Below are 21780 nucleotides of genomic sequence, written 5' to 3'. Positions count from 1 at the left end.
TACGCGGGCCTCTCACTGTTGCGGTCTCTTCCATTGCGGAGCGCAGGCTCCGGACGTGCAGGCTCAGCGGCCATGGGCCCAGCCGCCCCACGGGCCCAGCTGCCCCACGGCACGTGGGATCTTCCCGGACCGGGGCACGAACCCGTGTCCCCTGCATCGGCAGGCGGACTCTCAACCACTGCACCACCAGGGAAGCCCTATAGATTTTTAAAATTAATTTATTTATCTGCCTCTCCAATCGGAAAGGAATAGGAATTACATCTGTTTCACTCACTGCTTTATACCAACATTTAGTATAGTGTATGGCATATAGTACATGCTCGGTAAATATTTGTTGAATGAATTGAAGAAGTTGGAACAAATGTGAAGGTTTAGAAATGCTGGAAAGCTTGAAGAGTTCAAGGAACACCCAAATGTACAGTATGGATGGAACACAGGAATGGTGAGTGAGTGGGAAGTACAGCTGAGGCTGAGAGTTTGCCAGGAGCTGGATCAATAATGAATTTTATGCCTTCTTAAGCAGTTTGGATTTCATTTTGAGAGCAATGGACAACCACTAACCATTTTTAAGCTGGTGAATGGTGGTTTTGTGACATGATCCTATTTGTACTTTAGAAAGTTTGGAAAATAAACTGAAGTGGAGGTGAGGTGGCCATTCAGGAAGTCGTTGCAATAATCCAGCTGAGAAGTAATGAGTGCCTTCATGTGGCTGTGCAGTGGGGATGGGGAAGCAGGAACATTTTGAGAGTTATTTAAACAGAAGAGGGTGCAGGGCACCAGAGGAGGATGAGTCAAGGACAGTGAATGCTTAGGGTTTTGGTTTGAGCAACTGTGTGTTTATTGAAACAATCACCAACATAGAGATTAGAAGAAAGGGATCATATTTGGATGGGGACAGTTGAGATTATGAGTTATGGAATTCTGAGTTTCAAACAGAGTTATCTAGCAGGCTTATTAAAGTGGAAGAGAGAAATCTGACCTCAAAAGTGTAAATTTTGATATCTTTACTATAGTGATGGTAATTAAAGCCCTAGATGTAGATGAGACCATTCAAGAACATTTAAGGAAGAAGGGAAGAGAACTGATACAGGAAATCTGAGAAACACATCATTTTTAAAGAAATGAATTAGAACACATACATGCACACAAAACCAAAACGAACCAATCAAACAGGAGGGGCAACAGCCAAAGATGAGGAATAAGAAATAATGGTAACATAGAAACCTGGGGGAAAGTTAATATTTTTTTCCTTTGAAGGATGGCATGATCAACAATTTAAGATATTACAGAGAAGCCAAGTATAATAAGGACTTAAATGTATCCACTGGATTTAACAAAGGAATTAGTGACCTTACCAAAAACAAGTCCACTGTCATGGTGGAACAGAACCCCAGTTGCAGTGAGCTTGGAAAGATGGGTCCAAGATGAGCAGAGGAGACCTTTATTTTCAACCATTTAGTTGAGAGGGAAAGGACAGATAATAAGTAGCTAGAGATAAGGGTATTGAGTTTCAGGATGTTTCTCTTTTTTGATAGATTTTAGTTATTTAGACCTTGAGAACAGAGCTTCTGTCAGGTAGTGCTTGCCATCCTCCACAGGAGGCATTTAAATAAGTATGTGTTATGTTGAAATGAGTTTCAAGTCTATAGATTCAAAGGTAAGAAACAAAGCTCCAGGGGCTTCCCTGGTGGTGCAGTGGTTGAGAGTCCGCCTGCCGATGCAGGGGACGCGGGTTCATGCCCCGGTCCGGGAAGATCCCACATGCCGCGGAGTGGCTGGGCCCGTGAGCCATGGTCGTTGAGCCTGCGCGTCCGGAGCCTGTGCGTCCGGAGCCTGTGCTCCGCAACGGGAGAGGGCGCAACAGTGAGAGGCCCACATAAAAAAAAAAAAAAAAAGAAACAAAGCTCCAGTGAGTTTTGAATCACCTACCACTGTTAGGTCATCTACATTACTCATTATTTTCCTTCCTAGTGGGGGCAATATATCACAACTTGACTTTTCACCCAGTAACCAAGGATCTGAAGGGAGGCCCTCTGACCCTATTTAACAAAGCACCAGGAAATGGGTTAAATATCAGTAGGGATGACCAATGCGGTAAATTGACTTACTTTGACTTTTTTTCTTTTATGTCCACATCATCATAGATAATAACTTCCTGAGACCTAAGTTCTAGGGTCAAGATAGGATCAAAATAGTCTATTATTAGGTATGGTTTATACAATCCCCAGCTTTCCAAATTATACACAATTACTTAATTATCTAGGTGCATCCCCATGCCTGTTTTATCAAAATCTGATCATAGGATATAGAAAGGATCAAAGAACAAAACAAGTATCCATTTGGGAAAAAGTTCAACTGAGGAATAAAAAATAGTGAGATGTCCTAGTATCTCAAACACATGCATAAATATTTATATCAATTTGATTTCATGTGGATTTCCAGAAAATATGAGTTGCTGAAAGGATCATGTTTAGACTCGGTTCCCATCATTCTGGAACTGGACAAAGATGTTATAATGCTAGAGCAGTGAGAGAGCTTAATTCCTAGGGGAAAAAAAACAACTTAATAGAACATTAATGTTGATTTTTCTTCCCTGATTTTTATTTCAAAACACTGACAACTGCTTCTTTATAGTAAGCTTGCATAAAATTGAATCTGACTTAGTACATAATCATAATTAGACGTTTTCAGTTTAGGATATTCACATTCCTTGGTGCTCTACATAGAATTCCATAATATTCAAGTGACTCACCATTTGAACTAGTTAGAAACCTTTTGGCATAATTATTCACAATTCAGTTATTCATATATTTGGATGGGGTACAATGTGTGCCTATTCTCACTTTTTTTTTTTTTTACATAGACTGAGGATATTTTGGGAAAGCTGTTATTTTTTTATTTTATTTATTTTTTTTTATTTTTGGCTGCGTTGGGACTTCATTGTTGCACACAGGCTTTCTCTAGTTGCGGCGGGGGAGGGGCTACTCTTCATTGCGGTGTGCAGATTTCTCATTGCGGTGCCTTCTCGTTGCAGAGCACGGGCTCTAGGCGCACGGGCTTCAGTTAGTTGTGGCACGCAAGCTCAGTAGTTGTGGCTTATGGGCTTAGTTGCTCCGCGGCACGTGGGATCTTCCCGGACCAGGGCTCAAACCCATGTCCCCTGCATTGGCAGGCAGATTCTTAAGCACTGCGCCACCATGGAAGCCTGGGAGAGCTGTTATTATACCAGGTTTATGTAACTATTTGTTATTTAGTGCAGCAAACTTATATTTGTGGAATATAATATACATTTGAATTGTCAAGTCAGAGTAAAATCAAAGTAGCCACCATCGCTAGAGCCCATAAACTAAACCTGACAAACAACAAAACACACGGCCCTCTCTCATCGATAGATTCAACTTACTGAACGTGATTGAGAGCGAGCACACTAGGTGTCAGGCACTGTATTAATTTGTGCACTGTTGTTTTTATAGCAAAGCAAAAAGTATTCCAATGACCCATCCTTGATTCAGTTAGTATGTGTACTGCAAAGTGGTCATGTTCAAATTACTATGTCTTAATTCCGGTGAGCTGGCTGTTAAATCCTTCAGAAGGTTAGGTGGTATAATGTAAAATGCACGAGCTTCGTATTCAGAGACTTGAGTACAAATCCTAGGTCACTAAAGTATGGATGTGAGTCCTAGAGCCTTCCTAAAAAGGGAAGATGCATCTATTTCTCGGATTTTAAGAGGCCTGGCGTATAGGAGGCACTTGAGAAATGTTACTCATCTTCCCCAATGTAAGTACTACTATTGTGTAAAATGTCTTTGATTTTGATGTATCAATTTTTCATTAAACATGGAAGGCAGGAAGGATTACTACTTCTCTTTCTCAGACTGTGAATATGTCAGTTCTGAATAATTTTGTTCCAGCAAATAAGCGAATGTCACTTACCTAAATCAGGCAGCGAAATGGAAAATGCACTGTTAATTGACAAAAGACACAAAGGGTTAAGGGAAAAAGCCATGTTCAGAAATATTAGCTGATACATCTCAAATAATATATTGATGACTAGGTTTCTTGATACAGATGCTTTGGGGGAAAGATACGAAGCAAACCTTTCCTGCAGCTTTGTTCTGATCACCTCCCCTCTCTTGTAAATGAGCTTATTTATGCCCAGTGACCACCCACACCCCCTTTCCTAACGAGACAATCTCAGGCTGTCCCTTAGCCCTGCCACAGGATTCTGTTTCTGCCTTCTACCTTCCACGATGCCAATTCAGTGTGGGGTAAGTATGGTGAGAGAGAACCATCTGGAGACGCTGGACCCTGACTATGTTTATGTTTAACCAAAGAGGTGACTTGAGGGGAGAATTCCAGGCTAGGTGGAAATGGAAGATGGTAAATGTGCTTAGTAGGAGAGGACATTGGCTAGGTAGATCATCTGGTTTTCCTCATATCTCACAGTTAAGATTACATGAAAGGAAGCATGATGTGGTAGGAAAAAAATCCATGTATTTTAAGCAATTAATTTAATTTCAGTCCTACAGGTATGCTGGGGACACTCATCACGGGCCAGGCCCATGTGCTGGGTATACAAAATGATTAGACACAGTTTCTGTCCTGAAGTAGCTCGCGGTTTAGTGAGGGGCACCAAAAGTAAGTTAATATAACACTCTGTGATAACATAATAAAGGGCTGACCAAAGGAACAGCACTAACCTTCATGGAAGCTTCAGTTCTCCATTTCCAAAATGAATACCAGCACCTATCTTGTAGAGTTCCCTTTGTACGGGACGAGCTTTCCTAAGTGAATGTGCCTGGGACAGGGCTGATACTCAGTGATCCCTTCCGTTGGTGTCTATGAGACCAGGACTGTGATGTGCAGGGCGCAGTAGGAGAAATACATGGTCACCAGAGTCAGAGCTGATATGACTCTCACTTCCGCCACTTAGCCACTTACCCTGGGCAAGTCACTTAACTTTTCAAAGCCTTAGTTTTTCATCTGTAAAACGGAGGAACAAGTTTCTAACTCATGGGTTATTGTGAGGATTAGAGAGAACACATGTGAAGCCTTAGTGCACTTCCTGCCCTCCACATCTAGTGAGCACATATCCTTGGGGCCATGGCTTAAGCAAGCGGTCCCCTGCTTAAGGGAGCCTTTCTTAACACCCGTTCCCTTCCTCCATTTTAATTAGGTCAGGGTGCTGGTAGCTCCTATTTAAACACAGAAACCAAGGCCACAAAAAAAAAATCTATAATGATATTTCCTTCCTTTAGGTCATCTATTCATTCAACAGATATTTATTGAGTGCCTATTATATCTCAGGCACTGTTTTTTTTTTTTTTTTTTTTTTTCCTTCCAGGCACTGTACTTTATGTTGGAGATACTGCAGTGGACAAAATAGTCAAAATCCCTGCCCTCATGGAGTCTAGTAGAGTGAGACAGACAGAAAACAAACAAGGAAATTTATGATCTGTCATGTAAGGAAATTTATGGAGATAAGTGCAATTAAAAATAGAGCAGGGTAAGGGGGGAGGGGGACTGGAGGTGAGAGCTGGTTTGCCATTTTTCAGAGAACGTTCAGGGAAGGCTTCACTGATAAGGTGATTTTGAAGCAGAGGCCTGAAGATAGTGAGAGAATAGCCCAGCTAGATATCTGGGGTAAGAGCATTCCTAGGGGAGGAAACAGCAAAGAGACCCTCAGGCTGAGGAGTGCTTGGCCTGTTGAAAGAAGAAGTCAGAACAGAGGGAGTGAGAAGAGGCTTAACATTTAATTCCCATGTAAAACTCATAGCATAGCTAAGACCCGTGGCATTTAATTCTTGGTTTATTTATGCCTAAATCAAGCCATTTAATAAGGACTATCCTAACAGGCAGTGTGTGCGTGTGTTTGTGAGTGTGTGTGTGTGTGTGTGTGTGTGTGTGAGAGAGAGAGAGAAGATTGAGAGCCCGAATTCTTTTTTTTTTTTTTTTTTTTTTTTGCGGTACGCGTGCCTCTCACTGTTGTGGCCTCTCCCATTGCGGAGCACAGGCTCCGGACGCGCAGGCTCAGCAGCCATGGCTCACGGGCCCAGCCGCTCCGCGGCATGTGGGATCTTCCCGGACCGGGGCACGAACCCGTGTCCCCTGCATTGGCAGGCAGACTCTCAACCACTGCGCCACCAGGGAAGCCCCCAACCCTTTTTAAAGGTCACATTTTCATGGTTGCAACCTCCTTCTGAAGAAAATGCAACAAACTAAGAGTTGATGTTCCAGAGAGGAGCCCTCAATCAAAAGGCTCAACAAAAGGTAAACAAAGAAACAAATAAATAAAGTTCTGTTGTTACCTTGGTATGTCTCCATGCTATTAATTGAAAAATTAAGGTAGAGAGGCAGATTTTGGCAAAATTTAAGGGGAAAAAAAGGCTTTTTAGACCTTCCTACAAATGGCAGATCTCCCCCTGCACGTAGTGAATTTCTCTTTATAGAGGTGTGCAGGCATAGAGATTTGGCTTCTTAGGAAATCTGCAGAGAAGCTTGTGTAGTGGGTTGGATTAGGTATATGGATTTCTCTTCTTACCCTGATTCTCTGACTCTAAGAAAAAGGGTTTCTCAGTAGTATCAATAGATGTTACAAGATGTGCACGGGATGTTACAGAAACATAGAAGAGAAACCGGTAATACAGGTTCGGGTAGAAAGGTTCATGGAATGCGTCCCAGAAAGGATAATATTTGACCAAACTTTAAGGGAAGGCTAGAACTTTGATAATCAAAGGAAGTTGGAGAAGGGCAGGTACATTCCAGACCAACGGAATGTCGTGGTCAAAAGCAAGGAGGCATGAAACGCCACGGCCCTCATATACAAAGAGGGAATGTATTAATGGGCTGGTGATGAGAGCAAATCTGAGCGAGAGATGGAGCTGGACGAGTAGGAAGGGGCTGCCATAAAAGTATTGACTTGCAATGAAAAGGGATTGGATATGTGTTCTAAAAGTCATAAGCAGTCACCTACAGTTCTAAGAATAGCTCTAAGAAAAAGGAAATAACATTTGAATTTTAAAAACGTCAGCATTGGGACTTCCCTGGTGGTCCAGTGGGTAAGACTCCACGCTCCCAATGCAGTGGGCCCGGGTTCAATCCCTGGTCGGGGGAACTAGATCCCTCATGCCTACCGCAACTAAGATCCTGCGTGCTGCAACTAAAACCCTGTGCAGCCAAAATAAATAAATAAATATTATTTTTAAAAAAAACAAAGAAACACGCATCAGCATTCTCACCTGGATCAAATTTTTAAGGGACTGCAGGTATCACACTAATAATTTTTGTCAGAAACATCTAACCTGCTAAGGTCGGGGGCTGCCTTTAGGTCTCATTGGCCACTGGAGCTAGACTCCCTCTTCTTCCATGGTCAGGACTACAATTTGTAAACCCCATATTCTATATAAATCTCTTGGTAGATCTACATCCAACAGAAAATTAGACTTAAAGTCATGTTACTCTGAGGTTTTATAATTGAAAAGAACTTCAAGGTAGAATAACATAATTCCGTGTCAATATATGTAATAACCTGGGTCAAATTATTTTACCATCCTCTGCCCTCATAAAATACAGATCTATGTCTATGTTTTCTTGTGTGTGTGTGTCTCTCATACACACACACACACACACACACACACACACACATATATATGAGAGAAGTACCTCCAGAGACCACCCAGTCTCCCTCCTCCCTCCTATTATACGCAAGAAGAAACTTGATCCCTATGAATGCAAAATGGAAGTGATTTGTCCATGGTTGCACACTGAATAAACAGAGAAGCTGAAACTAGAATCCAGAACCTAGGCTTCTTGTTTCTTTCTCCTGCTCATGAATTTCTAACCTTCCCAATTCCCACTGGTAATTAGCTAGGGTGATCTTGGAGGGTCCCTTCCAGGTCTAAGACTTTGAGAAATTCATCTTCCCTTTCCACACACTGCCTCTCTCAAGAGAGGCAAATTAGAATTTGGAAGTGTAGACAAATAAAACCACTGGAACTTGTAGGGCTGAGACAGCATAATAGGATGTAATTAATAACATAATGCTCAGTAACAACAACAGGAATCTATGCCAAGGATGATGAGGAAAGTTTCTTTCCTGGACTTTGTTTGATTAAGACTTTCCCTCTACCCTTGTTCACAGCCTTTTCTCATCAATTTTTTCAAAAGGGACATTGTCACTTTCTCATTAGCATCTGTGGGTGTAGTTCACTCAGATATTGGCAAGGAGGTGGTAGGTGATAACCAGGGCCTTTGGTTTTAGTTTCTGGTACCGCTTCACTAGAAGAACAGGATAGAGACCATCAGCTGTGTAACTAACCAGGCCAGCACTGCTAATACTCTCTGCGAAAGAGAAATAAAAAGGGACCTTTTACCTTATATTTTCTTTCGACTTGCTTTTCTTCATTTTAAATCTATCCTTTTCTTTCTTGAAGAACCTCTGCAGTCTTTTAAGTGCTTCTTTTCCATCTAAACTAAGAGGAATCAGAGGATATAAAGAACACGATGTTTGAGAGAGTACTGGGGATGGAAACCTGCTGTAGTAAAAAGGATCAGAGACTTCAGTCTCATTTCTTCAACACACCCCACTCGAGGAAGAGCAGGAAAATGCCTTGTCAGCTTCTATGCTCTTCTTCTTTCTTTAGATGCTGATAGGAAGTAGCACATATCAGCTATGGATGGAATTACTATATTTCAATACAAACTTTCATCTACTCCAAATGGTTTCTATTTTAAAGACTTTATGGAGCAAAGTCTTCCTTTTAGAGACGATGACTCAGGGACCCATAGTTTACAAACTATACTAGAAATACATTATAGAAATTCCTAGCTTCTGAAATTCACATCACTAATCTTTAATTTATGGAATGATAATATAACAATGATGGTACAATGACTGCCTGGTTGATGATTAAAATTTTTCCAAATATGCTCTTGATTGGGGGCCGGGGAGCGTAGGGAGAGGGAATGATACACTCACATCATCCCACCCAGCACGAATGCCCTCTTTTCCCTTCAACCCTCAAACTTCTTGCTTTTGACTACTGCTGTTTTCCTTCCCACAATGTGTGCCTAATAACTGAATTTGATTAATAATGCCCATTTGAACAAATACTGTCCTTGATAACACTGAATTATTAGATAATAAATTAAGCCCCAATCCCAGAGATAGCCTCATTAACTTTCAAAGATACAGGTAAATCATAACCATTGATTTCTTCCTGGAAAAGCAATTACAGAATTGAAGCATTTTATTGATATTTACTTCTCTTTTCTCACTTATTCCCTAACACAGTATCAAAGTCCTCTACTCTGGGAGATGGACATTTTCTCAAAAGAGAAAGCAATGTGATCAAAATGATTAGATATGATTGTACACAATTACAAGTACCCTATTGATCACAATGTTGTATTACAATAGCTTATCTCCATTCTCTATGCATATCTTCCCTAAAGATGGGGTGGGTAGGGATGGAGGTCATTTGTTAAACTTTGGTTTTCCTAGACTAACAGGAAATACCCTTAGCTATGAAGCCAAGAAAAAGAGAAACTCACTCTGTCTTTGGGTAGTTGCTCTTTGTTCTGTAGACCTCTTCATACATTTCTTCACTATTTTCTTTTGAAATTAAAAAAAAAGTATTCATTATAATGGCAATAATTCAGATTCATATTTGACACAAAATTATTGGATACCTACCAGGTGCTAGGTACTCTAATCTTTTGTTTGTGAAGTAGTTTTTATTGAAACATATGCACATGTTTTTACAAGCACGTGGTAAAAATAAGTAACCTCTATAAAAGTACGTACAAACAAAAATTAATTTTTGCTTCTACCCTGTTTTCAAGTCTGTCTGATTTAGTCAAAGAAAGTTAATTTATTAACAGATTCCCGCCTTCAACCCTCCCCCTTTGCATATTTTACATATAACAATCAGTCTACTAAACAGCAGACATTGTGCTGAATGCTGGGGAAATAATGGAGACAACCAGACACATCTTGAAAAATCTTCCCCCATCATAGCATGGCTTTCACCTAGTCCAACACATAAGCTTAAAATACACAGTTATACTTTGAATCTACCCTGGCAATGGAGGATTTTCAAGTTCAGAACTTGATTCACAATGAGTTTAGGACAGTCACTTAACTTCTCTGTGCCTCAGTTTCCTTTCTTTAAAATGAGGGTACCATGTTTAATGATCTCTAAGATTGTTTCTCCATCTGAAATTCTAATATTCTAAGAAGGACAAAAACAACCAGAGTAGCATTTGATTATCCCTCCTCCATTAACTTTTCATTCATTCAACAAATATTTTTTGAATATGTAACATGTGCCTGGCATTATGACAGGGGCTAGGGAAAATGGTGAGCATAGAGAAGGAAATCATCTAGGAGGGAAGAGAATTATTAATCAAAGAACCACATAAATATAGAATTACAACTGTGGCAAGTGCTATGAAAAAGAGGGTCATGGTACTATAAGACTGTATACCTAAGAGAATATTCCCTGGGGAATAAGGATTGAGCTGAGATCAGAAGAAAGATTAAGAGTCACTTAGACAAAGGGGCACAGGGGAGGAAAGAACATGCCAGGAAGAGGGAGTAGAATATGCAAACACCCTGCAGTGGGAGCCTAGAAAGTCAGAGAAGCTAACAGGTCAGCATGACTGGATCTCAAAGATGAAGACTAAGTATGTATGAAAAGAGGATGGAGGGGTAGGTAGGGGCATTCAAGTCCTCTATACCATGTTAACGTCAATCTTAAAAGTATTGGGAATATACTACCAAGTTATAGTAGTCAAAACAGTATGGTACTGGCACAAAAACAGACATAAATCAATGGAACAGAAAAGAAGCCCAGAAACAAACACACACACTTATGGTTAATCTATGACAAAGGAGGCAAGAATATACATGGAGAAAAGACAGTCTCTTCTATAAGTGCTGCTGGGAAAACTCCTAGAAGAAAACACAGGCAGAACATGCTTTGACATAAGTTTTAGCAATATTTGTTTTTGGATCTGTCTCCTCAGGCAAGGAAACAAAAGCAAAAATAAACAAATGGGACCTAATCAAACTTAGAAGCTCTTGCACAGCAAAGGAAAAAATTAACAAAACAAAAAGACAACCTACTGAATGGGAGAAGATATTTGCAAATGATATGTCTGAAAAGGGGTTAATATCCAAAACATATAACAAGCTCATACAACTCAATATCAAAAAAACAAGCAACCTGATTTAAAAAATGGGCAAAGGCCTGAATAGACGTCTTTTCAAAAAAGACCTGCAGATGGCAAACAGGCACAAGAAAAGATGTTCAGCAACACTAATCATCAGGGAAAGGCAAATCAAAAGCACAATGAGATATCACTTCACATCTGTCAGAATGGCTATCATCAAAAAGAGGACAAAAGGGGCACCTTCAAGTTGGTGGAGGAGTAAAACGTGTAGATCACGTTCCTCCCCACAAATACATCAAAACTACATCTACATGTGGAACAACTCCTACAGAACACCTACTGAATGTTGGCAGAAGACCTCAGACTTCCCAAAAGGCAAGAAACTTCCCACATACCGGGCCGTGTGGCTGACAGGGTCTTGGTGCTCTAGCTGGGTGTCAGGCCTGAGCCTCTGAGGTGGGAGAGCCAAGTTCAGGACATTGGTTCACCAGAGACTTCCCAGCCCCATGTAATATCAAATGGTGAAAGCTCTCCCAGAGATCTCCATCTCAATGCTAAGACCCAGCTCCACTCAACGACCAGCAATCTACAGTGCTGGACACCCTATGCCAAACAACAAGCAAGACAGGAATACAACTCGACCGATTAGCACAGAGTCTGCCTAAAATCAAAACAAATTCACGGACACCCCAAAACACACCACGGGATGTGGTCCTGCCCAACAGAAACACAAGATCCAGCCTCATCCAGCACAACACAGGCACCATTCCCCTCCCCCAGGAAGCTTACACAACCCACTGAACCAACCTTACCCACTAGGAATAGACACCAAAAATGAACCTGCAGCCTGTGTAAAGGAGACACCAAACACAGTAAGTTAAGCAAAATGAGAAGACAGAGAAACACACAGCAGATGAAGGAGCAAGGTAAAAACCCACTTGGCCAAACAAATGAAGAGGAAATAGGCAGTCTACCAGAAAAAGAATTCAGAGTAATGATAGTAAAGATGATCCAAAATGTTGGAAATAGAATGGAGAAAATACAAGAAACGTTTAACAAGGACCTAGAGAACTAAAGAGCAAACAAACAATAATGAACAACACAATAAATGAAATAAAAAATTCTCTAGAAGGAATCAATAGCAGAATAACTGAGGCAGAAGAATGGATAAATGATGTGGAAGATAAAATAGTGGAAATAACTACCACAGAGCAGAATAAAGAAAAAAGAAAAGAATTGAGGACAATCTCAGAGACCTCTGGGACAACACTAAACACACCAACATTCAAATTATAGGGGTCCCAGAGGAAGAAGAGGCAAAAAAAAAGGGGCTGAGAAAATATTTGAAGAGATTTTACTTGAAAATTTCCCTAACATGAGAATGGAAATAGTCAATCAAGCCCAGGAAGCATAGAGAGTTCTACACAGGATAAATCCAAGGAGAAACACGCCAAGACACATATTAATCAAACTATCAAAAATTAAATACAAAGAAAAAATATTAAAAGCAGCAACGGAAGCAAGAATTAACAAACAAGGGAATTCCCATAAGGTTAACAACTGATCTTTCAGCAGAAACTCTGCAAGCCAAAGGGAGTGGCAGGACATATTTAAGGTGATGAAAGGGAAAAACCTACAACCAAGATTACTCTACCAAGCAAGGATCTCATTCAGATTCAGTGGAGAAATTAAAACCTTTACAGACAAGCAAAAGCTAAGAGAATTCAGCACCACCAAACAAGCTCTACAACAAATGCTAAAGGAACTTCTCTAGGCAGGAAACACAAGAGAAGGAAAAGACTTACAATAACAAACTGAAAAAATTAAGAAAATGTTAATAGGAACATACATATCGATAATTACCTTAAATGTAAATGGATTAAATGCTCCAACCAAAAGACGTAGACTGGCTGAATGGATAAAAAACAAGACCCATATATATGCTGTCTACAAGAGACCCACTTCAGGCCTAGGGTCACATACAGACTGAAAGTGAGGGGATGGAAAAAGATATTCCATGCAAACAGAAATCAAAAGAAAGCTGCAATAGCAATTCTCATATCAGACAAAATAGACTTTAAAATATAGACTACTACAAGAGACAAAAAAGGACACTACATAACAATCAAGGGATCAATCCAATAAGAGGATACAACAATTGTAAATATTTATGCACCCAACATAGGAGCACCTCAGTACATAAGGCAAATGCTAACAGCCATAAAAGGGGAAATCAACAGTAACACAATCATAGTACGGGATTTTAACACCCCACTTTCACCAATGGACAGATCATCCAAAATGAAAATAAATAAGGAAACACAAGCTTTAAATGATACACTGAACAAGACGAACTTAACTGATATTTATTGGACATTCCATCCAAAAACAGCAGATGACACTTTCTTCTCAAGTGCTCATGGAGCATTCTCCAGGATAGAACATATCGTGGGACACAAATCAAGCTTTGGTAAATTTAAGAAAATTGAAATTGTATCAAGTATCTTTTCCGACCACAATGCTATTAGACTAGATATCAATTACAGGAAAAAATCTGTAAAAAATACAAACACATGGAGGCTAAACAATATAGTACTAAACAACCAAGAGATCACTGAAGAAAACAAAGAGGAAATCAAAAAACACCTAGAGACAAATGACAATGAAAACACGATGACCCAAAACCTATGAGATGCAGCAAAAGCAGTTCTAAGAGGGAAGTTTATAGCAATAAAATCCTACCTCAAGAAACAAGAAACATCTCACATAAACAACCTAACTTTACACCCAAAGCAATTAGAGAAAGAAGAAAAAAAAAACCCAAGTTAGCAGAAGAAATCATAATGATCACATCAGAAATAAATGAAAAAGAAATGAAGGAAACGATAGTAAAGATCAATAAAACTAAAAGCTGGTTCTTTGAGAAGATAAACAAAATTGATAAGCCATTAGCCAGACTCATCAAGAAAAAAAGGGAGAAGACTCAAATCAATAGAATTAGAAATGAAAAAGGAGAAGTAACAACTGACACTGCAGAAATACAAAGGATCGTGAGAGATTACTACAGGAAACTATATGCCAATAAAATGGACAACCTGGAAGAAATGGACAAATTCTTAGAAAAGCACAACCCTCCGAGACTGAACCAGTAAGCAATAGAAAATACAAACAGACCAATCACAAGCACTGAAATTGAAACTGTGATTAAAAATCTTCCAACAAACAAAAGCCCAGGACCTGATGGCTTCACAGGCGAATTCTAACAAACACTGAGAGAAGAGCTAACATCTATCCTTCTCAAACTCTTCCAAAATATAGCAGAGGGAGGAACACTCCCAAAGTCGTTCTACAAGGCCACCATCAGCCTAATACCAAAATCAGACAAAGATGCCACAAAAAAAGAAAACTACAGGCCAATATCACTGATGAATATAGATGCAAAAATCCTCAACAAAATACTAGCAAACAGAATCCAACAGCACATTAAAAGGATCATACACCATGATCAAGTGGGGTTTATTCCAGGAATGAAAGGATTTTTCAAATATGCAAATAAATGTGATAAACCATATTAACAAATTGAAGGAGAAAAACCATATGATCATCTCAATAGATGCAGAAAAAGCTTTTGACAAAATTCAACACCCATTTATGATAAAAACCCTCCAGAAAGTAGGCATAGAGGGAACTTACCTCAACATAATAAAGGCCATATATGACAAACCCACAGCAAACATCATTCTCAATGGTGAAAACCTGAAACCATTTCCTCTAAGATCAGGAACAAGACAAGGTTGCCCACTCTCAACACTATTATTCAACATAGTTTTGGAATTTTAGCCACAGCAATCAGAGACGAAAAAGAAATAAAATGAATCCAAATGGGAAAAGAAGTAAAACTGTCACTGTTTGCAGATGACATGATACTGTACATAGAGAATTCTAAAGATGCTACCAGAAAACTACTAGAGCTAATCAATGAATTTGTTAAAGTAGCAGGATACAAAATTAATGCACAGAAATCTCTTGCATTCCTGCACACTAATGATGAAAAATCTGAAAGAGAATTTAAGGAAACACTACCATTAACCATTGCAACAAAAAGAATAAAATACCTAGGAATAAACCTACCTGAAGAGATAAAAGACCTGTATGCAGAAAACTATAAGACACTGATGAAAGAAATTATAGATGATACAAACAGATGGAGAGATATACCATGTCCTTGGACTGGAAGAATCAACATTGTGAATATGACTATACTACCCAAAGCAAACTACAGATTCAATGCAATCCCTATCAAACTACCACTGGCATTTTCCACAGAACTAGAACAAAATATTTCACAATTTGTATGGAAACACAAAAGACCCCAAGTAGCCAAAGCAATCTTGAGAAAGAAAAATGGAGCTGGAGGAATCAGGCTCCCTGACTTCAGACTAAACTACAAAGCTATGGTAATCAAGACAGTATGGTACTGGCACAAAAACAGAAATATTGATCAATGGAACAGGATAGAAAGCCCAGAGATAAACTCATGCACATATAGTCACCTTACTTTCAATAAAGGAGGCAAGAATATACAATGGAGAAAAGACAGCCTCTTCCATAAGTGGTGCTGGGAAAACTGGACAGCTACATATTAAAAAAATGAAATTACAACACTCCCTAACACCATACACAAAAATAAACTCAAAATGGATTAAAAACCTAAATGTAAGGCCAGACACTATAAAACTCTTAGAGGAAAACATAGGCAGAACACTCTATGACATAAATCACAGTGAGATCCTTTTTGACCCCCCTACTAGAGAAATGGAAATAAAAACAAAAATAAACAAACACGACCTAATGAAATTTAAAAGCTTTTGCACAGCAAAGGAAACCATAAACAAGACAAAAAGACAACCCTCAGAATGGGAGAAAATATTTTCAAATGAAGCAACTGACAAAGGATTAATCTGCAAAATATACAAGCAGCTCATGCAGCTCAATATCAAAAAAACAAACAACCCAATCCAAAAATGGGTAGAAGACCTAAACAGACATTTCTCCAAAGAAGATTTACAGATTGGCAACAAACACATGAAAAAATGCTCAACATTACTAATCATTATAGAAATGTAACTCAAAACTACAGTGTGGGGCTTCCCTGGTGGCGCAGTGGTTGAGAGTCTGCCTGCCAATGCAGGGGACACGGGTTCATGCCCCGTCCGGGAAGATCCCACATGCCGCAGAGCAGCTCGGCCCGAGAGCCATGGCCGCTAAGCCTGCGCGTCTGGAGCCTGTGCTCTGCAGCAAGAGAGGCCACAACAGTAAGAGGCCCGCGTACCGCAAAACAAACAAAGAAACAAACAAAAACTACAGTGTGGTACCACCTCACACTGGTCAGAATAGCCATCATCAAAAAATCTACAAACAATAAACGCTGGAGAGGGTGTGGAGAAAAGGGAACCTTCCCGCACTGTTGGTGCGAATGTAAATTGATACAAACACTATGGAGAACAGTATGGAGGTTCCTCAGAAGTCTAAAATTAGAACGACCATACGACCCAGCTATCCCACTACTGGCCATATACCCTGAGAAAACCATAATTCAAAAAGAGTCATGTACCAAAATGTTCATTGCAGCTCTATTTACAACAGCCAGGACATGGAAGCAACCTAAGTGTCCATTGACAGATGAATGGATAAGGAAGATGTGGCACATATTTGCAATGGAATATTACTCAGCCATAAAAAGAAATGAAATTGAGTTATTTGTAGTGAGATGGATAGACCTAGAGGGTATCATACAGAGTGAAGTAAGTGAGAGAAAAACAAATACCATATGCTAATACATATATATGGAATCTAAAAAAAAAAAAAAGTGGTTCTGAAGAACTTAGGGGCAGGACAGAAATAAAGACACATAGAGAATGGACTTGAGGACACAGGGAGTGGGAAGGGTAAGCTGGGATGAAGTGAGATAGTGGCATAGACTTATATAGACTACCAAATGTAAAACAGACAGCTAGTGGGAAGCAGCTGCATGGCACAGGGAGAATAGCTCAGTGCTTTGTGTCCACCTAGAGGGGTGGGATAGGGAGGGTGGGAGGGAGATGCAAGAGGGAGGAGATATGGGGGTATATGTATATATATAGCTGATTCACTTTGTTATAAAGCACAAACTAACACACCATTGTAAAGCAATTATACTCCAATAAAGATGGTAAAAAAAAAAAAAAGATGACAAAAGATGTTTGTGAGGATTTGGAGGAAAGGGAACCCTCCTACACTGTTGGTGGGAATGTAAATTGGTGCAACCACTATGGGAAACAGTATGGAGTTCCTCAAATAATTAAAAATAGAACTGCCATATGATCCAGCAATTCCACTCCTGTGTCTATCTGAAGAAAATGCAAACACTAATTCAAAAAAGATGCACCCTAATGTTCATATTAGCATTATTTACAATGGCCAAGATACGGTAGCAACCTCAGTATCCATTAACAGATGAATGGATAAAGAAGATGTAGTGTATACACACACACACACACACACACACACACACACACACACACACACACACACAGGAATACTACTCAGCCATAAAAAGAATGAAAATTTGCCATTTGCAACAACATGGATGAACTTGGAGAGTGTTATGCTTAGTAAATAAGCCAGACATAGAAAGACAAAAACTGTATGTTTTCACTTACAAGTGGAATCTAAAAAAGAAAAAGAAATATAAATGAATATAACAAAACAGACTCACAGATATAGAGAACCAATTGTTACCAGTGGGAAGAAGGGTGGAGGAAGGGGCAAGGTAGGGTATGGGCAAGATGTGGAAGGGGATTAAAAGATACAGACTACTAGCTATAAAATAAATAAGATACAAAGATATGACATACAGCACAGGGACTATGACCAATATGTTATAATAACTTTAAGTGGACTATAATCTATAAAAATATAAAATCATTATGTTGTACATCTGAAACTAATGTGTAAGTAAACTATACTTCAATATTTTTTAAAAGTATTGAGAATCCATACAAGTGTTTTAAGTAAAACACATTCCTATCTTCAGACTTGGATTGTGAAGAGATCAGGAAGAAAGCAAGTTCACATCAAAGTTGCTTTCTTGCCACAAAAGACCCATTACCAGCATCTTCACCTTCATGATTCTAAATGCATTTATTCACACATACCTTGAACCACTTCTATTAGCTTATCATCACCCCACCCAAATGGCATTAATAAAAATATGTAAATAAAAGATACCTTACTACTAATCTGCCACAGAAACTCTTAGCAATTCCTATTGACAGTTTCAAATGTTTTCTTAAACTTACCATTATCTGAGACAAATGAGTTAGAGAAATCTGACTTTGCTCTGTGGGGAGAAAAGATACAAAGACCATTGACCTGTTGTATTGTACTTTGAAAGTCTCATCACATTCATCTCACTGAAGGGCTGGCACGTATTTACCCCTCTCTCCCAGGGTACTCAACATCATCATACGTCTCGGAGATGGAATTTGGCTTAAAGGCTCCTTGGCCTGGGGTCTCTTTAGTCATCTCCAAGGCCTTCACATACCCCCCTGTAAGGAAAACAGAGAACACCCTGAGAACATCTCATCAACTGCTCTCATAAATGCATTCACACAGGTCACTGGCAATGGAGACAAAAATAGGAAAAGGCAGATTAAATATGGTAACACTGGATTATAACCTTGACATGTAGGATCCATTGGCAAACCACTTCACCTTGCTAAGCCTCAGTTATGATTCTCTCAAGTTGGGATAATGACAGTAACCCCTCTTGGATGATTGTGGCAAGGATTAATACATATTTATGAAGGGGGCTAATTACCCAGTAAACCAGTGAGTCCTCCCTCTTCTTGGATGTTTCTTCCTCTAATCCCTGACCTCAAATGTTGAAGTCTACCAAGGTGCAGCCCTGGGGCTTCAATCCCTACATTTAGATGACTTTATCCACTTTGTGGCAGTTTTTCTTAAAGTAAAATTTCTTAGACAAGTTGATTGAGCACATGCCAACATTTATTATGCATCAGTAATGGATTCAGCCAGATAGTGTGCCAGGTTAAAAATTGCCTAGGGATTCTTTGCACAAGTAGCTAGCCTGTTACATGCAGAAGCTGGTTTATTTCACAGAGCTGTAAACTTGTCATAACCCTAAAACTGTCACCTTTTTATCAGTTGGCATAGGTTAATATTTACAGTATGGGTGATTCAGAACCATTTGCAGACATGAACTATTAATCAGAAATAAGAAATATATCTGAGAAATAACAATAAGCACATTGACTTTTATCTTTTTTTTTTTACATCTTTATTGGAGTATAATTGCTTTACAATGGTGTGTTAGTTTCTGCTTTATAACAAAGTGAATCAGCTACACATATACATATATCCCCATATCTCCTCCCTCTTGCGTCTCCCTCCCACCCTCCCTATCCCACCCCTCTAGGTGGTCACAAAGCACCGAGCTGACCTCTCTGTGCTATGTGGCTGCTTCCCACTAGCTATCTATTTTACATTTGGTAGTGTATATATGTCCATGCCACTCTCTCACTCCATCCCAGCTTACCCTTCCCCCTCTCCGTGTCCTCAAGTCCATTCTCTACGTCTGTGTCTTTATTCTTGTCCTGCCCCTAGGTTCTTCAGAACCATTTTTTTTTTTAGATTCCATGCATATGTGTTAGAATACGGTATTTGTTTTTATCTTTCTGACTTACTTCACTCTGTATGACAGTCTCTAGGTCCATCCACCTCACTACAAATAACTCAATTTCGTTTCTTTTTATGGCTGAGTAATATTCCACTGTATATATGTGCCACATCTTTATCCATTCATCTATCAATTGACTCTTAGATTGCTTCCATGTCCTGGCTATTGTAAATAGAGCTGCAATGAACATTGTGATACATGACTCCTTTTGAATTATGGTTTTCTCAGGGTATATGCCCAGTAGTTATATTGCTGGGTTGTATGGTAGTTCTAATTTTAGACTTCTGAGGAACCTCCATACTGTTCCCATAGTGTTTGTATCAATTTACATTCCCACCAACAGTGCAAGAGGGCTCCCTTTTCTCCACACCCTCTCCAGCATTTATTGTTTGTAGATTTTTTGATGATAGCCATTCTGACTGGTGTGAGGTAATACCTCATTGTACTTTTGATCTGCATTTCTCTAGTGATTAGCGATGCTAAGCATCCTTTCATGTGTTTGTTGGCAATCTGTATATCTTCTTTGGAGAAATGTCAGTTTAGGTCTTCTGCCCATTTTTGTATGGGGTTGTTTTTTTTGATATTGAGCTGCATGAGCTGCTTGTATATTTTGCAGATTAATCCTTTGTCAGTTGCTTCATTTGCGAATATTTTCTCCCATTCTGAGGGTTGTCTTTTGGTCTCGTTTATGGTTTCCTTTGCTGTGCAAAAGTTTTTAAGTTTCATTAGGTCCTATTTGTTTATTTTTGTTTTTATTTCCATTTCTCTAGGAGGTGGATCAAAAAGGACCTTGCTGTGATTTATGTCAGAGTGTTCTGCCTATGTTTTCCTCTAAGAGTTTTATAGTATCTGGCCTTACATTTAGGCCTTTAATCCATTTTGAGTTTATTTTTGTGTATGGTGTTAGGGAGTGTTCTAATTTCATTCTTTTACATGTAGCTGTCCAGTTTTCCCAGCACAACTTACTGAAGAGATTGTTTTTCTCCATTGTATATCCTTGCCTCCTTATTCATAGATTAACTAATCAACTACCATAGGTGCGTGGGTTTATCTCTGGGCTTTCTATCCTGTTCCATTGATCTATATTTCTGTTTTTGTGCCAGTACCATACTATCTTGATCACAGTTTCAATTTAAGTGCTTGTGATTGGTCTGTTTATATTTTCTATTTCTTCCTGGTTCAGTCTCGGAAGGCTGTGCTTTTCTAAGAATTTGTCCATTTCTTCCAGGTTGTCCATTTTATTGGCATATAGTTGCTTGTAGTAATCTCTCACGATCCTTTGTATTTCTGCAGTGTCCGTTGTTACTTCTCCTTTTTCATTTCTAATTCTATTGATTTGAGTCTTCTCCCTTTTTTTCTTGATGAGTCTGGTTAATGGTTTATCAATTTTGTTTATCTTCTCAAAGAACCAGCTTTTAGTTTTATTGATCTTTGCTGTTGTTTCCTTCATTTCTTTTTCATTTATTTCTGATCTGATCTTTATGCTTTCTTTCCTTCTACTAATTTTGGGGGTTTTTTGTTCTTCTTTCTCTAATTGCTTTAGGTGTAAGGTTAGGTTTTTTATTTGAGATGTTTCTTGTTTCTTGAGGTAGGATTGTATTGCTATAAACTTTCCTCTTAAACTGCTTTTGCTGCATCCCATAGGTTTTGGGTTGTCGTGATTTCATTGTCATTTGTCTCTAGGTATTTTTTGATTTCCTCTTTGATTTCTTCAGTGATCTCTTGGTTATTTAGTAGTCTATTGTTCAGCCTCCACGTGTTTGTATTTTTTACAGATTTTTCCCTGTAATTGATTTCTAGTCTCATAGTGTTGTGGTCGGAAAAGATATTTGATATGATTTCAATTTTCTTAAATTTACCAAGGC

General features: G+C 39.1%; 1 protein-coding gene across 3 annotated transcripts in view; it reads right to left on the bottom strand.

Moving 5' to 3' along the window:
- The window catches only part of FYB2 (FYN binding protein 2), a 132921-nt gene that overhangs the window by 12320 nt on the left and 98821 nt on the right, over positions 1-21780 (bottom strand). For 2 of the 3 annotated variants that reach the window (XM_019942397.3, XM_073789252.1), the window contains exons 10-15: positions 18653-18764; positions 18516-18556; positions 9553-9613; positions 8373-8471; positions 3934-3962; positions 2109-2169 (exon numbers count right to left, since the gene is read on the bottom strand). In XM_019942397.3, coding sequence (XP_019797956.2) covers positions 2109-2169; positions 3934-3962; positions 8373-8471; positions 9553-9613; positions 18516-18556; positions 18653-18764 — 403 coding nt within the window. The remainder of the gene's footprint in view (positions 1-2108; positions 2170-3933; positions 3963-8372; positions 8472-9552; positions 9614-18515; positions 18557-18652; positions 18765-21780) is intronic. The other variant, XM_019942398.3, reaches the window with a different exon arrangement.

This window comes from Tursiops truncatus, chromosome 1, assembly GCF_011762595.2.
Source record: "Tursiops truncatus isolate mTurTru1 chromosome 1, mTurTru1.mat.Y, whole genome shotgun sequence".
Lineage (NCBI taxonomy): Eukaryota > Metazoa > Chordata > Mammalia > Artiodactyla > Delphinidae > Tursiops > Tursiops truncatus.
This window is presented reverse-complemented; position numbering and strand designations above follow the sequence as displayed.